Source organism: Glycine soja, chromosome 5, assembly GCF_004193775.1.
Source record: "Glycine soja cultivar W05 chromosome 5, ASM419377v2, whole genome shotgun sequence".
Lineage (NCBI taxonomy): Eukaryota > Viridiplantae > Streptophyta > Magnoliopsida > Fabales > Fabaceae > Glycine > Glycine soja.
Genome location: NC_041006.1, coordinates 38,034,956 through 38,053,833, shown reverse-complemented (window position 1 = coordinate 38,053,833; position 18,878 = coordinate 38,034,956). Strand labels below are relative to the sequence as shown.

Here is an 18,878-nt window from a genome sequence, read left to right as displayed (position 1 = left end):
TAGAATACTATTAAAAAAATTATTTTTCCAAACTGTTCAAAATTAGCAGACTGGTCTAAAAAAAATCAAATAAATCTTTAAAATCGTTTGTTGAAAAAAATGAACAACATTCTGTTCAATTTTATTTTTTTGTTTTAATGTTCAAAATAGAAATAAATTAAACAAAACCATAAATATAGTAAACTTGTATTAGTTTCTTAAAATAAACTTGAAGTTGTTTTAACTTGTAATTTGTAATTTATATCAAGTTACGGTTTGTGATGAAATTTAGTATCTGAACAAGATTTTTATATTTACTATATATTTAATTTTTTATTTAATAAGTATTTTTCCTTAAATGAAAAATTAACTAATAGAGGAATTTATATGCCGGTTCAAAATTCCTATCTTATGAAATTTCATTTGTTTATTGATTAAAAATAAAGATTTTTCCAGTAAAAAATATATAATTTGTTTAACAAAAATTATAAAAGATTATATTTGATTAATTAAATTTGACTTTTCTTTGTAGTATAGGTTTTTCAAAAATGATCAAATGGAATAAATTAACTTCAAAATCAATCTAAGCCAAGCCGTAAACCGCGTTGAATTTGTTGATATACTGATGACGGAGATAATAAATTAATAATAATAAAATTTGTTGAATTTGTTCAAAATAAAGGGTGTGTTTTTTTATACGACGAGTAATTTATTGGAGATGATGTATTTGTTTAAAATTATCTTTCGTTGTCAATAGCGTTGAATTTAAAAATAATGTTCTCAAAATGTGTGTTAAAATTTGAAAAGTGATATTTACAGTATTTTTTTTTATCGTGCTTACGGTGGGTGGTTGGTATGTAAAGTATAAACAGCCATAGGAAAAGAGAAATAGTCGGTAAAATTATTATTTAAGGAACTGTTTTATTCACGGTAATTTTTTTATTCATCTATGGAACTTTTTACATATTTAATTAATATATTGATCTGGTAATAAAATAAATATAATTAATTTTATTTGTATTAAAATATTATGCTTCTGGGTGTAAATTTAATAAGTTTTTAGGAAAATATCTTTAATTTAGCGTAGATAAAAAACATTCAAATATAAAAATAATACTTACATTGTTGAGAGAATGAGAGACATGGGGAAGAGAGAGAGAGAGAGACACTGCAAATTTGCAACTGCATCAAATTGAGATAAAGTTCAAATCACAAAATAAAACACACCGTGATTTCAAAAAATAAAAATAAAAAAATACTACTACAACACACCGTTAAAATTGTTTATCTTACCCTCAAATAAACTGACTAGCTCTGTTGCTCATTTAGAGAAGCCAGTAATAATTAATAACACTCACCCCACGCACATCATTTATTCAATGTCAAAGTTAAATGAGGCAAAGTTAATATAAAGTTTGAACCTGTAACAATATGTCAATTTATTCATGTTACATGCTCATCGATTACTAAACTTTTAACATTGTTGCTATAATTGTTGTTGTTATGAAACATTACTTTATTTTTTATTTTTAATAATATAGAATTAAAATTTTGGAGTTGCAGCTACTCACATATTTCTCACCAATTTGCAACAACTGAATATAGTTGGTCCGACAACCTTAAGAATTCAGAGACAGAACCCACACTTGGCTTCTTAGACTTAACAAATGATATGGTTGATCAATTTTGCTTTATCCTATATTAACCCATCCTTCTCCTTAGGCCATTTGCATTATCTCCGACCATTTTCTCACTACGGTAATCAACTGGCAAATACTTGGACAATGGCCTCAGAAAATGGAGACAAACTAGAGCTTGCTTTCAGTGCTGTTCCTGATCCCAAGCCCAAGAAGGATTGGGTCATTTTGTCCCTTAGGGTGGTCGCATTTTTTGCCACAGCATCTGCTACACTTGTTATGGCATTCAACAAACAAACCAAAGGCATGGTAGTTGCTACCATTGGCACCAACCCAGTAACAATTACTCTTACTGCAATGTTTCAGCACACTCCAGCTTTTATGTTAGTTCTACAAATCATATGGTTTACTTTTCCTTTGTTTTCGTTTACACTTTTTTTAACATTGCAATATTATAGTACTATATTAGACATGTTGACCTTCTTATGTGTTATTTATGGTGAGGCAGATTCTTCGTGATAGTCAATGCAATTGCCAGTTTCTATAACTTGCTGGTGATAGGAGTGGAGATATTAGGACCCCAATATGATTACAAAGGACTTCGCCTTGGACTGATTGCAATATTAGACGTGGTACTGAATGGATCCTTCTTTTTTTTAGTCACCTTCACTTTTACACATTTTTTTTATTTGAATTAAGAATTTAATTAGAATTTACAATAATATAAAATATAAAAATCTTTACATAGTTCTCTAATCATATATAAAGTCATCCCAAGGAATTGGTTGAGGAGAGTAAGACAGGTTGTATATTTGAATTCCCATTTGAGATAAATGTAAGTTTTTGTAAATATTTTTTGAGGCCAGAGGTTTTTTTTTTTTTTTTTTTTTGTGGAAAACCATCTCCTTTTGGCTTCCCCTAAAATTTCTCAACCAAAAACAAATAATCACATATAAAGTCAATTTCGGACCTGGTAATGGCCCGTGGCCCAAGACAGGAAACAGACTATTTTTTATGAAAAAAAAGTTCATCGGTTGAAATTGAATAATAGGCTCTTTTTATATTATTTTCATAAATAGATTAAAATTACCACTTTTATTCCTTTTAAACTCAAATTAAAATGCGGCATGCTTATTAGGAAGTATCACCCTCTTAATTATTTTTTTATGAAATAAATTTATAAATTATTTTTAGTAAAATTATGTGTTTATATTTTCTTATGAATATACGTATGTAAGGGGTTTTTATTTATTGTTTGGCTTGAGATTCATAAAATGTCAAGATCAACTCTTATAATAGATTGTTGTATGATTGATTTTTAATTAGTTGATAACTTACAAATTGATATACTAACATTTTATCAAAATTAAATTCTTAAATTAACAAATATATATGAAAACTATTTGACTATATATACTTTTGGGTGAAGATGACGATGGCTCTAGCAGCAACTGGAGATGGTGCAGCAACATTCATGGCAGAATTAGGAAGGAATGGTAATTCACATGCAAGGTGGGATAAGATATGTGACAAATTCGAAGCATACTGCAACAGAGGTGGTGTTGCCCTCGTTGCCTCTTTCGTTGGCCTCATTCTCCTTCTCGTTGTTACAGTGATGTCCATCACCAAGCTGCTCAAGCTAAATCGCATTTAGCACCTTCATGCTTACAATTAATGCATGATACATATTGATATCCTGCTTTCTATATTCACCTGTTTAAGTGCAATCCAGCGTCTGATATATGTGTTTTTAGTTGTGTCAGGACCACAAATAAATACGTAGATTACATGGACTTTTACAAAAATTTCTTAGTTTTGTGTAAAATATGTTGGTGCCATGAATCTCCTCTTTGTCTTTTTTGCCAACTGTCTTGCTCCCCACTCTCGACTGCATTGGCTGTTCTGAAATTAAGTTAATGTTTTTTGTTTGTCCATTATAATTCACAACAGTAATAAATTAGCCAAAGTATCTCTACAAGTGTTGGATTATATATTAACAAATTAGCCAAATACTAAGAAAGGAAATTAACTGAAATGTAAATTATGAGATGCATGTCTCGAGTGAGAGAAAAAAAAGTTAATAAATGTGATTCTTAGTCATCTAGGACTTATAAAAACCAAAATTATGATAATAACTAGTAAAAGAATAAAAAATAATACTAACATTACTATTATTAATAATAACAATAACAATTCTAATACTTAGTCTATCATTAAAAAACAATTCTAATACTTAGTAATAACAGAGATGATTGTATAGTTATTTTAAGATAGATTAAGAAGATTACAGTGTAATAAGATGAGATTCTCCATAAAATTCAAAGGAGAATAGGATTAGAATAATTTAGCTATGAGGAAGCATTTCCATAAAAGTTAATAAAGAGATGAGAATAAAATCATAAATCTCAAATTCTAAAAGGGAAGAGTGAAAGTAAGATTTGATGCAATGATATGTGGTAAATTACCTATATATTTTGCTCTGATTATTTTTTTTATTGTTGCCCTCGATCGATTAGTAACGAATTAATGTACCTAGTGCACATAACTTAGTTGACAATAAGTTGAGGTTGTAGGAAAAAATGTAGGTTAAAATTTCAAATGTAATTAAGTTTCGGATCCAAGATTAGTTTTATAGTTAAGCTTAAAGAGTTAAACTTGTGAGGATACCTAGCTTGAGATCCAATAAGGAAGTCAAAGATCCTATTTTAGTTTTATTTTTTTATTTACAAATGTTAGCTATTAATATTGCTAATTTTTATTAACAGAAGATTCAAACTTGTAACTTTTTCTCTTTTGTTTTTTCTTTCATCATTAGAGTTAAAGATCATAGTCACTATGATAAAAAAAAATAATGAATTAATATCACTTGATGAATTTGTTCATACCCATGTGGATGACAATTAATCTTTCTATTAAAGTTTTTTTTAAAAAAAACCTTTAAGTTAAAATTAAGACAGTAGAATGATTACATGTACTAAATAAAAATTGTTGATAATTATCATAATATATTTTTTTATTGATGTTCTAGTTTGTTAATTTTTATGAGTGAGAGAAATTTGAATTCAAGATTTTTTTCTTTTTTTCAACCATTAAACCAATCATAATAACTTAATAATTATTGTAATATTAGAAATTGACATTAAGAAAAAAGAAACTTTCTTAGTAATTTTTTTTATGGGTATCAACTCCAACAAAACTGAATATAATTATATCATTGTTGCTGGACTTAGGGTCCAAAGTAGTGTAGGCCAGGGATATATTGAGAGCATTTACACAAGTCTCATATGTGGATGAGTCGTTGTCGACTTTAGGTTGTGACTAAGGTGGTTTATGCAATAACATTTTTGATGAATCACTACAATTTATCCATTATCGGTGTAGAGTACTCACGTACCCAACACCTACTACAATCCTACAAAAGACACTACCAAAGGATTTCTAATATTCACGCCCTCTATTAAATCAATTAAACTATTTTTTTTGGCAAAAACTTTGTCGCTTCAATTTAATTATTAATAAATAAAAATTGAACATTTAATATTAATAATATTTACTAGCATTATATTACGTCAAACAACTACCCTTAGTCACAGTGTCACACCCTGCAACCTGTCTTATTTTTTTTCTTTCCACCATATCACTTCTATTGATACCTCAATTATGTTTTTCTTTTTTCAATTTTCACACGCATTAATTATTTATATATTTATATGATATTTTTACTTTTTTATTTGCTTTCTTTTAAATCTTTCCATCATATTACATCACATAATTTATTATTATTTTTGGTGCATATAGAAATAAATTATTAAAATTAAAAAAATATAAAAATACAGATTAAAGTAGAAAAATCTTAGAATGCTTACATCCTCCTTTGGGTTTATAAAAGTTCTGGGGGGTGGAGAAAAACAAGTACTGCTCTCAAATTTAACAAAATTCATCAGAGGTTAGTTTCTTCTCACTTCAGCTTCAAAAAAATTTAAACTCTTAAAACATTTCACGTCGCACATATTTGTTTGTCTTAAGCAAACTCTGTCACAATTTGTTGCGATTGCGATAATCTTTTTTGTGATTTTTTTTTCATTTATGACTACATTTTAAATTTATTAAATTTGATTTTCTGCCATGAAGTGAATCTTCATATCCAAACAAGATCTACAAGTGAAGATAACATTATTGTTAAAAGAGATCTGCAAGGTCAAGGTATGATACTTCTGCACTAATTTAAGAATTTAATTCATTTTTCTTTTTTCTTAAAAACATTTATCTTACACCATTTTATTGTTGATCTTGAATTGCTTCAAAGTAAAAAGGTGAAAAACTTCTTGATATTATGTTGTTGATTCTTGATTTCTTTTGGATATAATTATCAATTGATAGACATGGTTGAGGTTTGGGAGGATATTCCCAAATCTCTTTCTAGGGTACATGTAAAATTTATCTTTAATTCTTTTCAGTTATATTGCATGTACTTTAAATTTATTTTTGTGTAAAAAATTGAATTTTTTTATTATATAATTGATTGTTCAACATTCATAAATATACTATTAAAGAACGAATGTAACGGAATAAAGATAAGAACTTAAGTCGAAAGTCAATAAAAGATATCAAAAATATCATATTTTATTCTTATTTTTATCGTATGTCTAGACATAAGATTTTCAAATTAAAAAAAAGTCACATCAAATTTCATCATTTCATTTTTTTTATTTACAAAATCATTGTTTATATATTTATTTGTGCAGTGAAAAGGGAAAATTGGCATGAAATATCAATGAATTTTTAACTAGATCGAACTTATGAGAATGGTAGATATGAGAAAGCATACTCTTTCCAATTGATTGTAGATTGAAGCAAGAGCAATTGAGGTAATCCAAATTTAGAATTCAACACTTTCAATGCTAGCTAATTAATTAATGTGAGTTCAAAATTGACCCTATTTATTAATAGTCTTTAGATTCTACGACACACCACTACTTCATGTGGTATGTGGTGCACCATTGTTAATACTCTTTAGATTAATATATAGTGAATCTTCTTATTTCTTATCATGGACTCTCCACATTTGATCGCTGCTCCTCCCTTGATTAATACCTTTGGTTGTCGTTGGTCTCCATTTGGTTCCTTCTTTGACCATTTTCTATGGGGGATGTAGTGGAGTTAAGGTTGATGATGATGGTGCTGCCAAGCATGAGGTTAATGGAGGGTCCGCCAAAGGTGACAAAGAGGGAGAAGAAGCAGAAAAATAAGTGGCAATTCTGTCCTCAAATTGCCTTTGAAGGTGATGCACAACGAAGAGTGGTACCATGAAGAAATAGTAAGGATCAGATGTGTGGAAAATCCATGATAAAAAAGTTGCACTGTAAATTAATCTAAAAGCTATTAACAATGATGGTGCATCATAGACCATATAAAACAATAGTGTATTATATTATCTGTTAAAAAAAGTCCAATACAATATTTTGAGAGGAAAGGGAAATACAAGCATGAGGAAAGGACATTAACTCATATGAGAGGGTGAGAGAAAATGGTTTTTTTTGTGGAAAAATAAAAGGAAGTTTTGAAAAATGAGAATGCTGAATAAAAAATGAAAAAGGTAAAAACAATTATACTTTGTAATTAAAAAAGTAAGGAAATTGAAGTTATAAGATTGATTTTAGTTAAGAGAGAAGAAACATAACAAAAGATGGTGTGTTTCAATCCTTCTTCTTGCTAACAAAAAAGTTAACATATTAGATAATGACATTAACTTTTATAAAAAAGGGTAAGTAAAATTGTCAAAGAAAATTGTATGCTAAAAGATATTATCTATAGGGGACATATTAAACTCATTTTAGATAATCGTTTTGAATATATTTTTTAAGTGTTGATTGTACTTTCTTTTAAGAAAATACTTTTCATATATTTTATTTTGAACATATTTGGATGTGATGGTTATACAAACATGGTTTTATCTGCCGAAGCAAAAGACAAATGTTGCAAACGCCAGTTTGTTGCGGAATGTGGAGGAGTAGGAAAGCCAACGAGTAAACCAAACGAGACTTAAGAAAGCAAGCCAAGAAAATGTGCCATTCATTTTGTGGTTCGTTGGGTTGTTTCATCACTTTCAGTTAATATTGCGCGCACTACACACCTTCACCTTTTAAATTAACATTCATTTAGATTACTTGATACAACTTAGACTACGAGGAATTTTATCAAAAATAAATCTACTAACAACTTTTTAAATATTTGAAGAATTTTATCAACGATAAATCCACTAACAAATTTTTAAATATTTTTTTATTATTAGATGATATGCTGAGTTAACCCATTCTTAGAAATTATATATAGATTATTCGTAGAAATTAATAAATATATCTTTAAACAATAAATATATTATGAAATCTTTTAAAATTATTGGATCTGTTTCTTAGTTCGATTTGAAAATTTATTTTCTTTTTCTATTGCATTTCAAAAAATAATTAAGATTAATTATGCTGCCACGTTTATTATTATGCTATTAATACCTTTTATACACTCTCATAACAATAATGAAGCCCTGTAAAAAGAATAATGAAGTTATGAAAACGTGTAATGCTATTTTTGTGAGCTACTATGATTAATTTTAATTTATATATTATTATTGATGATGATTGATACTAAAGGTAATAAATTGAATGTTATTAAGAGTTAAATAAGTGATAAGATAACTCAATAAACTCATTGCTGGTATGAAATCGTTTATCTTCATTTTACAAAATTATCTTAGAAGTAGATAATAGTTAAGTTATTAAAATTTATAAAACGACAACAAATTTTATTAGAGCAAAAGTGTTGTCAAGTACACTTGCACGTCTTTCAGTGTAGAATCTCAGCCGCTTCCCGCTGCCACAGCAGACAGCAGTTCACTTTCTTTTGTGTCCCCTTATTTTCTCAAAGATATTACAAGATTTGTTTTTCTTTTTCAGAATAACTTTTATAACTAGTTTTTAATATTAATATTATTGTCGTTTATTCGGTACAAAAAATTTATTATCATTATTAATGGAATTAAAATCTTTTTGTAGTGTAGTGTAACTGTGCAAGTACTGTTGTTGGGGTTTCACCTGGGACTTCGTATCCATCCCATTATTTTCAATAACTATTTATTTAATTTTGTTTCCCATTACACCTGTCAAAATATATTTACATGGTTTATATGCCCACTCTATTCTTTTGTTTCTATTTTTATCTTAAATAAAAGTGCCTCTGCTACTATTTGATTTTGGGCATTAGAATTTAGAATCCAAGATTTGTAGAATTTTTATTCTTTTTCAATTTCACAACAAATTTTGGGGTTTGCTACATTCATGCATTGGTACATACATAGATACAATAAATAAAATAAAATATATATACATGCAATTGAATTTGCATTTGGGTTTTCGTTTGATTTGTGAAGGAATTTTCGTGGTTAATTCTTTTGTACGCAACTGCTTTGTTTTTCCTTCAGAACGTGGAAACAACTTTTCGGGGAGAATTTTGCTGCATTGTGTACGTTTGTGTTCTGCATTTGTTTTGTTGTTGTTGTTGTTTTTTTTAGCAGTTTTTAAGGTTTGTTTGGGGTCAGTTAGTTGGGTAATAGATAGATAAGTGAGAAACTGTTTTGTGGAATGTCTCTTTGGCTAATTGGGACTCTGATAAGGTTAGTTACAATGGTCTCTGTTCTTGTTGCAGTCTCAATAACTTATTCAATTGGGTTTATCTTTCATTTTGCATTGAATGAAACAGTTGAAATTGGCTGCAGAATCTCACGCCAAAGAGGTTGGTTCTTTCTTTTTTCTCATTTTGTGATTTAAATTTTAAACCTTGACAATGTGGTACGTGTTCTAGAGCGCTTTTCATTCATGTGCTGCTACTCTGTTCAAAATTTCCATCCTCTGTTGTTATGGATCATCACAAATTTCAGATCTTTTCTTTGTTTATCGAATTTGAAAACTGCTGTTATTTTTGTGTATCTTTTCCTTCCTTCATTCCTTTCTTTCTTTTTAGTCTTTTCTCATTATGTTTAAGACATTGTGATTGTGTGTTTTCGCTTGTGTCATATTTGATATTACTAGTTTAGTTCCTGTGCTAATTTCTGCTCCCCAGAAGGATGATGTTAATTTACTCAGGAATTGTAAACCCTTAATTTTGTTTTTACTGTAGGCTGTTCTTTACATGTTATGTGACTTTTCGTTTTTTGGGGTTTGGAAAGATTGGAAATTTCTCACCCTGGTGGTGGTGGCTGGTTTGTTTAGCTTTCTGGAATGTTTTATTATGTCTGGCATTGGATGGCCTAATCTTTTGATGGTTCCTGTTTTGTATTGAATTGCATTTACATTATTTGGTTTCAAGAGCATTGCATGCATTTGAACTTTGAAAATATTAATTTAATGCTCTACGAGTCTATCTTATTAAAGCTTAAAATATGAGGATGTTTTTTTTAGCTATAAAAATGTGATTAACTTAAATTTAGTTAATCTTTTTGTAACTGTTTGAAGTGTATTTATTCAACTATGATGTAAGTAACCTGAATGATGCCAAAGTACGAAAACCGTTTTGGGTTTACATTTGATACTGTTTTTTTTTTTTTAATACAAGATTGCGTCCTGTTGTCTTTGAATTCTGAGAGCTATCTCCAACCTTGCATCAATGATGAGTCAATACTGCTAGTTGAGGCTTCAATCAAACTTAAATCTTTCGCATGCCATACACTGCTTATACCTTACCAGCATAAGCTAATGAAGGGCATCAATGTTGTATAACTTGTTTTAGAAGATTAGATGGCACTAACTGCATGATTGAGTCGCTGTTCTGCCTTTACCTGAAAATCCATATATTTTACATGATTTCTAGCTGGTGTAACAACATAAATGCTTGAAATTAAGCTGTTACAGTGTTTGAATCAATCCTTTGGAAAGGACATTTTGTGTTAAACTTTGCTAGACTTTGATGTTTCTCCCAATCATTTTTTATTGAGTCAACAAATTTAGCATTCATACATGTGATATTTTGCAGGATAATCCTTGTAGGCATAAACCAGAAATGGAAAACACACTTGAGTCTTCTGGCAGTCCACGGCATAGAAAGGTATTTAGCATGATCTACTGTGCTGTGAATGTGTCTTTGTATACTCTATGAAGTCAGATACTAATTTCAATCTTTTAAACATATTTCCTATAGATATCAGTTTGGATATTTTTTATGGTGAATAAATATCAGTTTGAATATTCAAAAGAAAAAATGATTTAAAAATTAATATGCATATATATCGTTGTCATGTTGCAGATATCAGCCAGATGGGATCCGGTTGAAGCATGCCGGCCTATAGTTGATGAAGCACCTGTGTTTTATCCAACTATTGAGGTACTTATAATTATCACTATCATAGTATTATAGTTTTTGGTGGTGGTTATATTGTATTTTGAATTAACTTTTTGTTTATACTCTAATCAGGAGTTTGAAGACACACTTGGTTACATAGCTAAGATTCGCCCCCAAGCTGAACCTTATGGCATATGTAGGATTGTCCCTCCAGCTTGCTGGGTACCACCTTGCCCTCTTCAGGAGAAAGATTTATGGGAAAATGCAAAATTTCCCACTCGTATTCAGCTAATTGACTTGCTTCAGAACAGGGAACCCATGAGAAAGAAAATTAGGGGAAGGAAACGAAAACGTAGAAAGCAGTCAAAGATGGGCATGGGTATGAGAACTGCCAAATCAGGTTCTGAAGCTAATGTTGCTTCTGAGCCTGAGGAGAAGTTTGGATTCCAATCAGGGTCAGACTTCACACTTAAAGACTTTCAGCAATATGCTAATGTTTTTAAAGATTGCTACTTTGGATTGAATGATGCCAATGAATATGAAAAAGTTAGTGATAGTAGTCACCAGCAAAGATGGAAACCCTCTGTGGAGGAAATTGAAGGTGAATACTGGCGAATAATAGAGCAACCAACTGATGAGGTTGAGGTACTAATTGCGGTTCATTGATAATATCGTTAGTCTTACTGTCACATAATTATGCAAAAAAATTATATATTATTCTGTTATTTTTGAAGGTGTATTATGGAGCTGACTTGGAAACTGGATCACTTGGAAGTGGTTTTCCTAAGACATCATCCTTAACTAAGAATGAGTCAGATAGATATGCCCTGTCTGGTTGGAATCTGAATAACTTCCCGCGACTGCCAGGTTCTGCCTTATGTTTTGAAGGAAGTGATATCTCAGGAGTTGTAGTTCCATGGCTGTATGTTGGAATGTGCTTTTCCTCATTTTGCTGGGTAAGTAGTGAGAATTACATTTTCTCAGTCTAAATCTATGCAAGAAACAAAGTTTAAGGCATTACAGATGATATTACTAATTTTCTTTTTAATCACTTTCTGTATCTGTCTGTGGAGTTATAGAGTTTAAGTTATTTGTCATGAAAGCTGACTTAGCTGAGTTGAAAATTTTAAAATCTGTCTGTTTTATAAAAAAATATAATTTAATTAAAGGTTCAGTGGAGAAAATAAAGGACTAGAACTAGTGTTAGACATAGACTAGAATCCAGATAGGGGTCGCTACACTGCATAATTATTGAATCATGTCTAATATAATAGAATTCTCAGTTTGCTTGCACTCTCAACATTTTTGGTTCCACTGCTTTGTGTTGATTTGTTTGAAATATTGATCTATAAAACAAGTAATATTGTCTTCAATTTTGCATTGCTTTTGTTTCATCTTCATACTTTCCAATAAAAACTAACACCTTTTTCTTGTTTCTTTCTCCTTGGAACAGCATGTTGAGGACCATCACCTCTATTCACTTAATTATCTGCACTGGGGTGACCCAAAAGTATGGTATGGAGTAGCTGGAAGCCATGCTCCAGGTCTGGAAGATGCAATGAGAAAGCACTTGCCTGATTTATTTGAAGAACAACCAAATCTACTCAATGAATTGGTATACTACTTGGAATTGTACTTTCCTCCTAAATTTCAGTTTTTTGGTTGCCTTCATTCTGTTTCAATATAGAGATTTCATAAACAAACAGAGATTGTAGTTGATGCTAAATGTGTATTTTGTTGGAAGTTTGCTAGGAACTTTTAATGCCACCTGTGAAAGTTAAGAAACTAAAAACATGATGACATTTTGAAATCTTTAGACTTCAGAGTGTCACTTCATGTTTATTTAGTTAAAGGCGTGGCACTTTTGATTAGTTTAGTGTATGATACTTATATATATATAGCGGAAGCTAGAGTTATTAGGTAATCAATTTATGAGTAAGGTAGAGAAGATTCGCCCCCCCCCCCCCCCCCCTTCCCAGTTTATTCTCCCTGTGCTGGAGATGAAAAACTATTCTTGACCCTCCACTTGACAAAAGATTTTAGGATATCCTTGACATAGTATTTGAGCCACTATGAACAAGTGAACGAGAGTATGATCCTAACTATTTTCACTCGGTATGGTGGACTTATGCACTATCCACACTTCAAGCCTTCGCTTCCCTTGTGTGAGCCATCTTGTAGATATAAAATTGTTATAATGTTTCCACTTAATAACTTAAGCTTCTAGAAGAGTTAATCCTTGGCCTTCCCCAGAATCAAAGTTCACTAGTTCAGTATAGAATCTACCTGGTAAGCTCCTATTGTGTTTGTGTTTGGGATAAAGTGTTGATTAGGAGTAAGTATTGTCTAAACAACTTAATGGCTCCTGTAGAAAAATGTCCTGCGGTGATGTATACTGTACGGCACATAAGTTCCTGTAGACAAATGTCCCATGGTAAGTGTCTTGGTCATATCATTTGGAATTAGAGTCAACAGGTGTTCAAATCACGGGTTTGATATGTTTCCAATCATCTTAAGGTTTGAGGGTGAACCTTCTCTTCGAGGGACAAAATGATATGTCCAAAAGGTTGTGAGGGTCAGGTTCAACCTAGTGTGGCTTATGCCTAATAATGGCTTAAAGCCTGAAATAGGGTATGGTTTGCGTCTAATGCAGGATGCTATATGTCAAAAGTTTCACCTTTGCCAATAGATCAAGCTTTTGGCATGGTGTAAACGCTCTTGGTTGTATCACCTGCATTTGTCATGTTACCCTTAGTTCTTTACAAGTCCATTAAAGATTTTAAAATTATGGTACAGTTATCTGTTTTATGACCTTTCTCTCGTTATGTAGTATGCTGAACTTTGACAGTTCTGTTTCTACCAAAGCAACACTATCTTATCTCTCCAGAACTCTAGCACATATGTTCATCTCTCATACAAGTCTTAGATATTTTAGTTCTCTTTGTGTAGTAGATAGAGTTTGGGAACTGTATTATGATTCTAGCGGTTATGATTTCATCTTTGAGCAGGTGACTCAGTTATCTCCTTCAATTCTTAAATCTGAGGGGGTGCCTGTACATCGCACTATTCAGCATTCAGGGGAATTTGTTGTTACCTTTCCAAGGGCATACCACTGTGGCTTCAATTGTGGCTTCAACTGTGCAGAGGCTGTGAATGTGGCTCCTGTTGATTGGCTTGTGCATGGCCAGAATGCTGCCGAGCTTTACAGTTTGCAGTGCCGTAAGACTTCATTGTCTCATGACAAGTTATTATTTGGATGTGCTCAGGAAGCCATGCATGCCCTTGCAGAGCTAACTCTTCATGGAAAAGAAAATCTAAAATATATAAAATGGAGAAGTGCTTGTGGGAAAGATGGAGTTCTTACCAAGGCAGTTAAGGTAATGATTCTTGCATACTCTTTATCTTTGATCATAACCCACTCTCCACATATTTAAAAACTTTATGACACTTTGGTTGACATTTATTATTTAATTTTAGTTCCCATGCAGATACCTGTTCTTCATTTCATTATTTTTTTTTTCACATTTTGTTACCCTTATTTTTGACAGACAAGGATAACTATGGAAAAGGAAAGGCTTGACTGTCTTCCAACTCATTTAAAGATGCTGAGGATGGACAGTAAATTTGATTTGTTTGAGGAAAGAGAATGCTTCTCTTGCTTCTATGATTTGCACCTATCTGCCATAGGTTGCAAGTGCTCTCCTGACTGTTATTCTTGTCTCAAACACTCAAATTTGTTTTGCTCATGTGAAATGGACAACAGGTTTATTCTGTTTCGTTATAATATGAATGAACTAAGTACATTGGTTGAAGCATTAGAAGGAGAATCACATGCCATTGAAGTGTGGTCAAATAGAAACTCTGGAATGGTTTCTGCTAATGCTGAGGATGCTTGCATTTATAAACAAGATGTGGAGAGTGCCATTTGTCAAACCCAGAGTTACAAAGAAGGGAAAAACTCAACTTGTGCAGGAACTAATGATAAGTCAAATTCAACTATACTTAGTAGTTCTTACAGCCACATTTCAGCAGAATTAGTCCACTCAGAGTTTCACCATGAAACTTTTAGTGCACCATATGGCACTAAAGACTGTCATAAAGACAATTTGAATGAAAAAGATTTGGTCATGGACAATAAAGTTACGGTGGAGAAAGGAGGTTCTGTGGATTTGAATATTGATGTTATGTCTGGTGAACCTGAAAATTATTTTCTGCATGCTGCTGATTACCATCATAATAAGGGTGTTCCATATGTGGAAAAAGTCAGCTTTGCAGAGGCTAGAAAAGAACAAGACAACATGGAACCTGGGGCTGATAGTATTGCTGGCAAAGAATTTTCATCTTGTTCAAGGGATGTTCAAAATTCTTGTACACTTGATGGTTATAAATTGTTTGGGGTGGATCTGCAGATGCATTCTGATTCAGGAGAGCAACTCAACAGTGTATCTAAAATGGGTGACGCCGAAACCTCCAATACAAGTATATCGTTGACAAACCAAAGCTTCTTAATGCAGAAGTTTGGTATTTCTGTAGAGCCTGTAAATTTGGGCTCTGTTATTTGTGGAAAGCTGTGGTGCAGTAAGCATGCAATATATCCAAAAGGTAGGCTGCAGTGTAGGATCTTTTCTGGGGTTGTAATATACCTTAAATTTTTTTTTTTTTGTGGGAGTTTAACATTTCATTTGTTTTGGTAAATTTATGAAGGATTCAAGAGTCGTGTTAAGTTCTTTAGCATTCTTGATCCACCAAGAATTTGTAACTATCTTTCTGAAGTCTATGATGCTGGATTTCTTGGGCCTATTTTCAAGGTATTATTCCTGATATTTCTGTTTCATGTTAAAATCATATCGAGTACTTTCTGCTTGTAGATATATGTACTTCAAACCTATTTAATAATATAGATAGGAGTTAGAGTTAAGGTGTACAGGGATCTGACAATCTTCTAACATAATATTAATGGAACTAAGTGATAGTTGATTTCTTGTTATTCTATTTTTAATTTTATGGTATTTGCATGGACATTTTTCAGTTGGAAGTATATTTCTTTCTCATTCAGTAAAATATATTTCAGGTTACCATGGAAGAACTTCCAAATGAGGCTTTCACAAACACCTCAGCAGATAAGTGCTGGGAATCAGTTCTTGAAAGACTAAATCATGAAATCAAAAGGCAAAGGAGTCAAGGTGAAATAGAACTTCCTTCCTTGGAACTTCTGCAAAGCATTAACGGTCACAAAATGTTTGGATTCCTTTCACCATCCATTATTCAGGTAATGCAAACTCATGAATGTTTAAGCTATTCACACCCTTGTTGGTTTATTCTTTTTCTAATATAGATTTATAGTCATACAGTTTGGAATTCGGATCTTATCTTTAGCCAGTTTTCTTGAACTAGTTTAATGTAGCTTATTATGTTCCGACTTATGATGTTTTAATCAATTCTGAAAAACTTTTCCAGGCCATTGAAGCTGAGGATCCCAATCATCAATGCGTCGAGTACTGGAATCACAAAGAAGTTGTCTCTGAATCTTCAGGCAGTGCCATTGATGACTGTAAGTTCAGTCATGGTTCAAGCAACTCCCTAGGTGATGCCAAGACCAAGCTTTTTGATGCTGGTTTGATAAGGCAGGAGCAAGATAGCATCATAGGAAGTTGTGATTCTTTTGAAGAGATGAAATTGGTGCTACAAGGATTCTTGAAAAAAGCAAGTTCTGATGAATTAAGTGCCATGCATAAGTTATTCAGCTCTGATGCACAGTTCACTAAGTGCAGAGCGGAATTTGTGTCGCTGATAGAAGAAATCCAGAAAGCTTGTGCATAAAGTATAACATCTCAGCTCTGTCTGACTTTGGATAAGTCATATTTCATTTTAGTCCTTAGTGAGGTCCTTTCTTTCAGTGACCAATTGAACTGATGATGCTGGGTGAAAGTCAAGATAAAATTTTGCTACTTGCTCGGTGTCAATAACTTAGATATGGATAATGACATTGACCCATTGTAGGTGCTAATGCCATTGATCCATTCCAACTTTCCTTTTGAGTTTATATTTACTTCTGATGACCTAGCCTGCAGCTTTGATAGTATTTTAGGTTTTACATCTTTCATCCTTAGTGATCTCCATACTCTCCAATTATGTATATAAACAGAAAAACAAATTTTACTGCTATATAAATGATGACAAGAGTAGGAACAATACATGGAGAGTTTGAAATTTGGAATAAGTTCCTTCTTGCTAAGAATATTGAATATTTGATCTTTCTTATTGATAGACATTGAATATCTGATTTTAGTTTGAAGCAAACAGCATTCATAAATCTCCACATGCTGTTTTCTGATTTGTAGGAAAGTTAGCTCTGTGTGGCTCCTATATAACTTATAATCCTCTAAGCAGAAACTAATTTGGGTTCAACCCCTGACTACATGTCACCAAGTCCCTTATAGGACTGCTTGATTTGGGATTAAATACTAGTCAGGTTAACCAGAAAAAGAAAGATTGAGCACTTTCGTAATCATGTTCTAATTTAATGAGATCATACTAAAGTAGCAATTGTCTATCAATATCTCAATGACACAGTCATAACTACCATAATTTTTCAGTATATTATGCTGAAGTAGTAATTATTGATCAATCTCTCAATGATATTGTCAAAAGCCATAGTCATATTAAGAGAGAGAGAGAGAGAGAAAGAGTTAAACTCGTTATGATTTTAGGAAGCAACAAATAGTTGCATTTGTACTAAACTCACCATGTTTTCTTACCACCAAACCAAATACACTGAGTGGTATGCTCAAGCCTCAAGAGAAGGGCTATTGCATCCTATACCTATCATTGCATTCCAGAAAACCCATTTTGCATTTCGGAATGAGCTTTCCAGAATGCAATGGGAGGTGCAGGAAGCAATAGTGGGAGTGCTGGAAACAAATGCCCAAGAGAAGGGGTGGAGATGGGAAACAAGGAAGGAACGTTAATTGGACCAGCTCGATGGACAGGGGAGTGAGGAAATTTTGGGCCAGAGTCACGGGCTGGGCTGACAGAACATTAGTAATCTGGATTTGTGGAAATGAAGAAAGAGCTTAAATTTTACATTAGCAATAAACGAGTTTGAATAAAGTGAACACTGGAAAAAAAAATTAAAACAGATTCGATGGATGATTCTGAGGTGCCTCAAATGAGAGGAAAATTCTAGATAATGCGATCCTTAGCGATAATTGGACTAAGACGAGGGTATCTTTGGATAAACTTCTCCAAACTTATTTTTATAAGAAGAAAATTAAAAAAATAAAATGAATTTATTCATAAACTAAAATTAACTTATACATGAATTAAAAACCATTTTTTTAAAGAAATTAATGTAAGAAAATTTCTACAAATTAATTTATTAAATTATTTTTAAAAATTTCCTTCCCTTAAAAGTGCTTATAAAAAAGCTTATCCAGCCTTAAGATAATATAACACATAAATAAACAAAGAAGATACTTGTATAAATACTAACCCCAAATATTATAACATTACAATAAAATTTATTTCTAATTACTTAAGAAGACAAATTAAGTGGAATAGACTGTAAAACGAGATATTTCATATTTGATTTAAAACTAATTAGTAATAATGAAGATTTGTTATAAAATTTAATAAAAATATGACAATAAAACTATAAACTCTAAATTTAAGAGAGTGAAAGTAGAGAAGAACGAGAGAATTTTATGCCAATGATCGAGGTAAGTGTAGAAGCTTGACAGAGTTTCTCCCCGGTATTTTGATGTAGAAACTCTCAACCACTTTAATTTCGTACAATATATATATCTTAGTAGATATGATCAGTTTCAAGAAACTTTTAATATTGTGTTTTAAATCACTACTTTTTATGATGTAAGTTAGAAAAAAAATTACATTTATATTTTCAAAGATAGGACGGATGTCACATAATCTTTATCT

At 31.6% G+C, this 18,878-nt stretch overlaps 2 protein-coding genes across 3 annotated transcripts; both read left to right on the top strand.

Annotated features, from left to right (window-relative positions):
• Positions 1–1,693: 1,693 nt before the first annotated feature.
• On the top strand, positions 1,694–3,553 carry LOC114413048 (CASP-like protein 1B1). Its single transcript, XM_028377204.1, has 3 exons — positions 1,694–1,999; positions 2,125–2,248; positions 3,046–3,553. The coding sequence occupies exons 1-3, from the start codon at positions 1,764–1,766 to the stop codon at positions 3,268–3,270; spliced, it is 585 nt and encodes a 194-aa protein (XP_028233005.1). The 5' UTR covers positions 1,694–1,763; the 3' UTR covers positions 3,271–3,553.
• Positions 3,554–8,509: 4,956 nt separating this feature from the next.
• On the top strand, positions 8,510–17,208 carry LOC114413047 (lysine-specific demethylase JMJ18-like). Of its 2 annotated transcripts, none has more exons than XM_028377202.1 (12): positions 8,510–9,131; positions 9,315–9,401; positions 10,638–10,709; positions 10,908–10,985; positions 11,076–11,588; positions 11,678–11,899; positions 12,397–12,558; positions 13,952–14,320; positions 14,492–15,545; positions 15,648–15,751; positions 16,015–16,212; positions 16,401–17,208. In XM_028377202.1, exons 2-12 carry the CDS (start codon positions 9,360–9,362, stop codon positions 16,761–16,763), a joined length of 3,177 nt encoding a protein of 1,058 aa, XP_028233003.1. In that variant the 5' UTR covers positions 8,510–9,131; positions 9,315–9,359; the 3' UTR covers positions 16,764–17,208. The 2 variants fall into 2 exon arrangements, with proteins under 2 accessions (XP_028233003.1, XP_028233004.1); XM_028377203.1 differs by having other exon boundaries at positions 8,510–9,282; positions 9,369–9,401.
• The last annotated feature ends 1,670 nt before the right edge of the window (positions 17,209–18,878 follow it).

What these genes read in the sequence shown, in the direction of transcription:
- LOC114413048 (XM_028377204.1), top strand. Translation starts at nt 1,764, where the DNA reads ATGGCCTCAGAAAATGGAGACAAACTAGAGCTTGCTTTCAGTGCTGTT. An exon ending in CAGCACACTCCAGCTTTTAT is followed by an intron (nt 2,000 to 2,124) that starts GTTAGTTCTACA and finishes ATGGTGAGGCAG; the next exon opens with ATTCTTCGTGATAGTCAATG. An exon ending in TGATTGCAATATTAGACGTG is followed by an intron (nt 2,249 to 3,045) that starts GTACTGAATGGA and finishes TTTTGGGTGAAG; the next exon opens with ATGACGATGGCTCTAGCAGC.
- LOC114413047 (XM_028377202.1), top strand. Translation starts at nt 9,360, where the DNA reads ATGAAACAGTTGAAATTGGCTGCAGAATCTCACGCCAAAGAG. An exon ending in AACCAACTGATGAGGTTGAG is followed by an intron (nt 11,589 to 11,677) that starts GTACTAATTGCG and finishes TTATTTTTGAAG; the next exon opens with GTGTATTATGGAGCTGACTT. An exon ending in GCTTTTCCTCATTTTGCTGG is followed by an intron (nt 11,900 to 12,396) that starts GTAAGTAGTGAG and finishes TCCTTGGAACAG; the next exon opens with CATGTTGAGGACCATCACCT.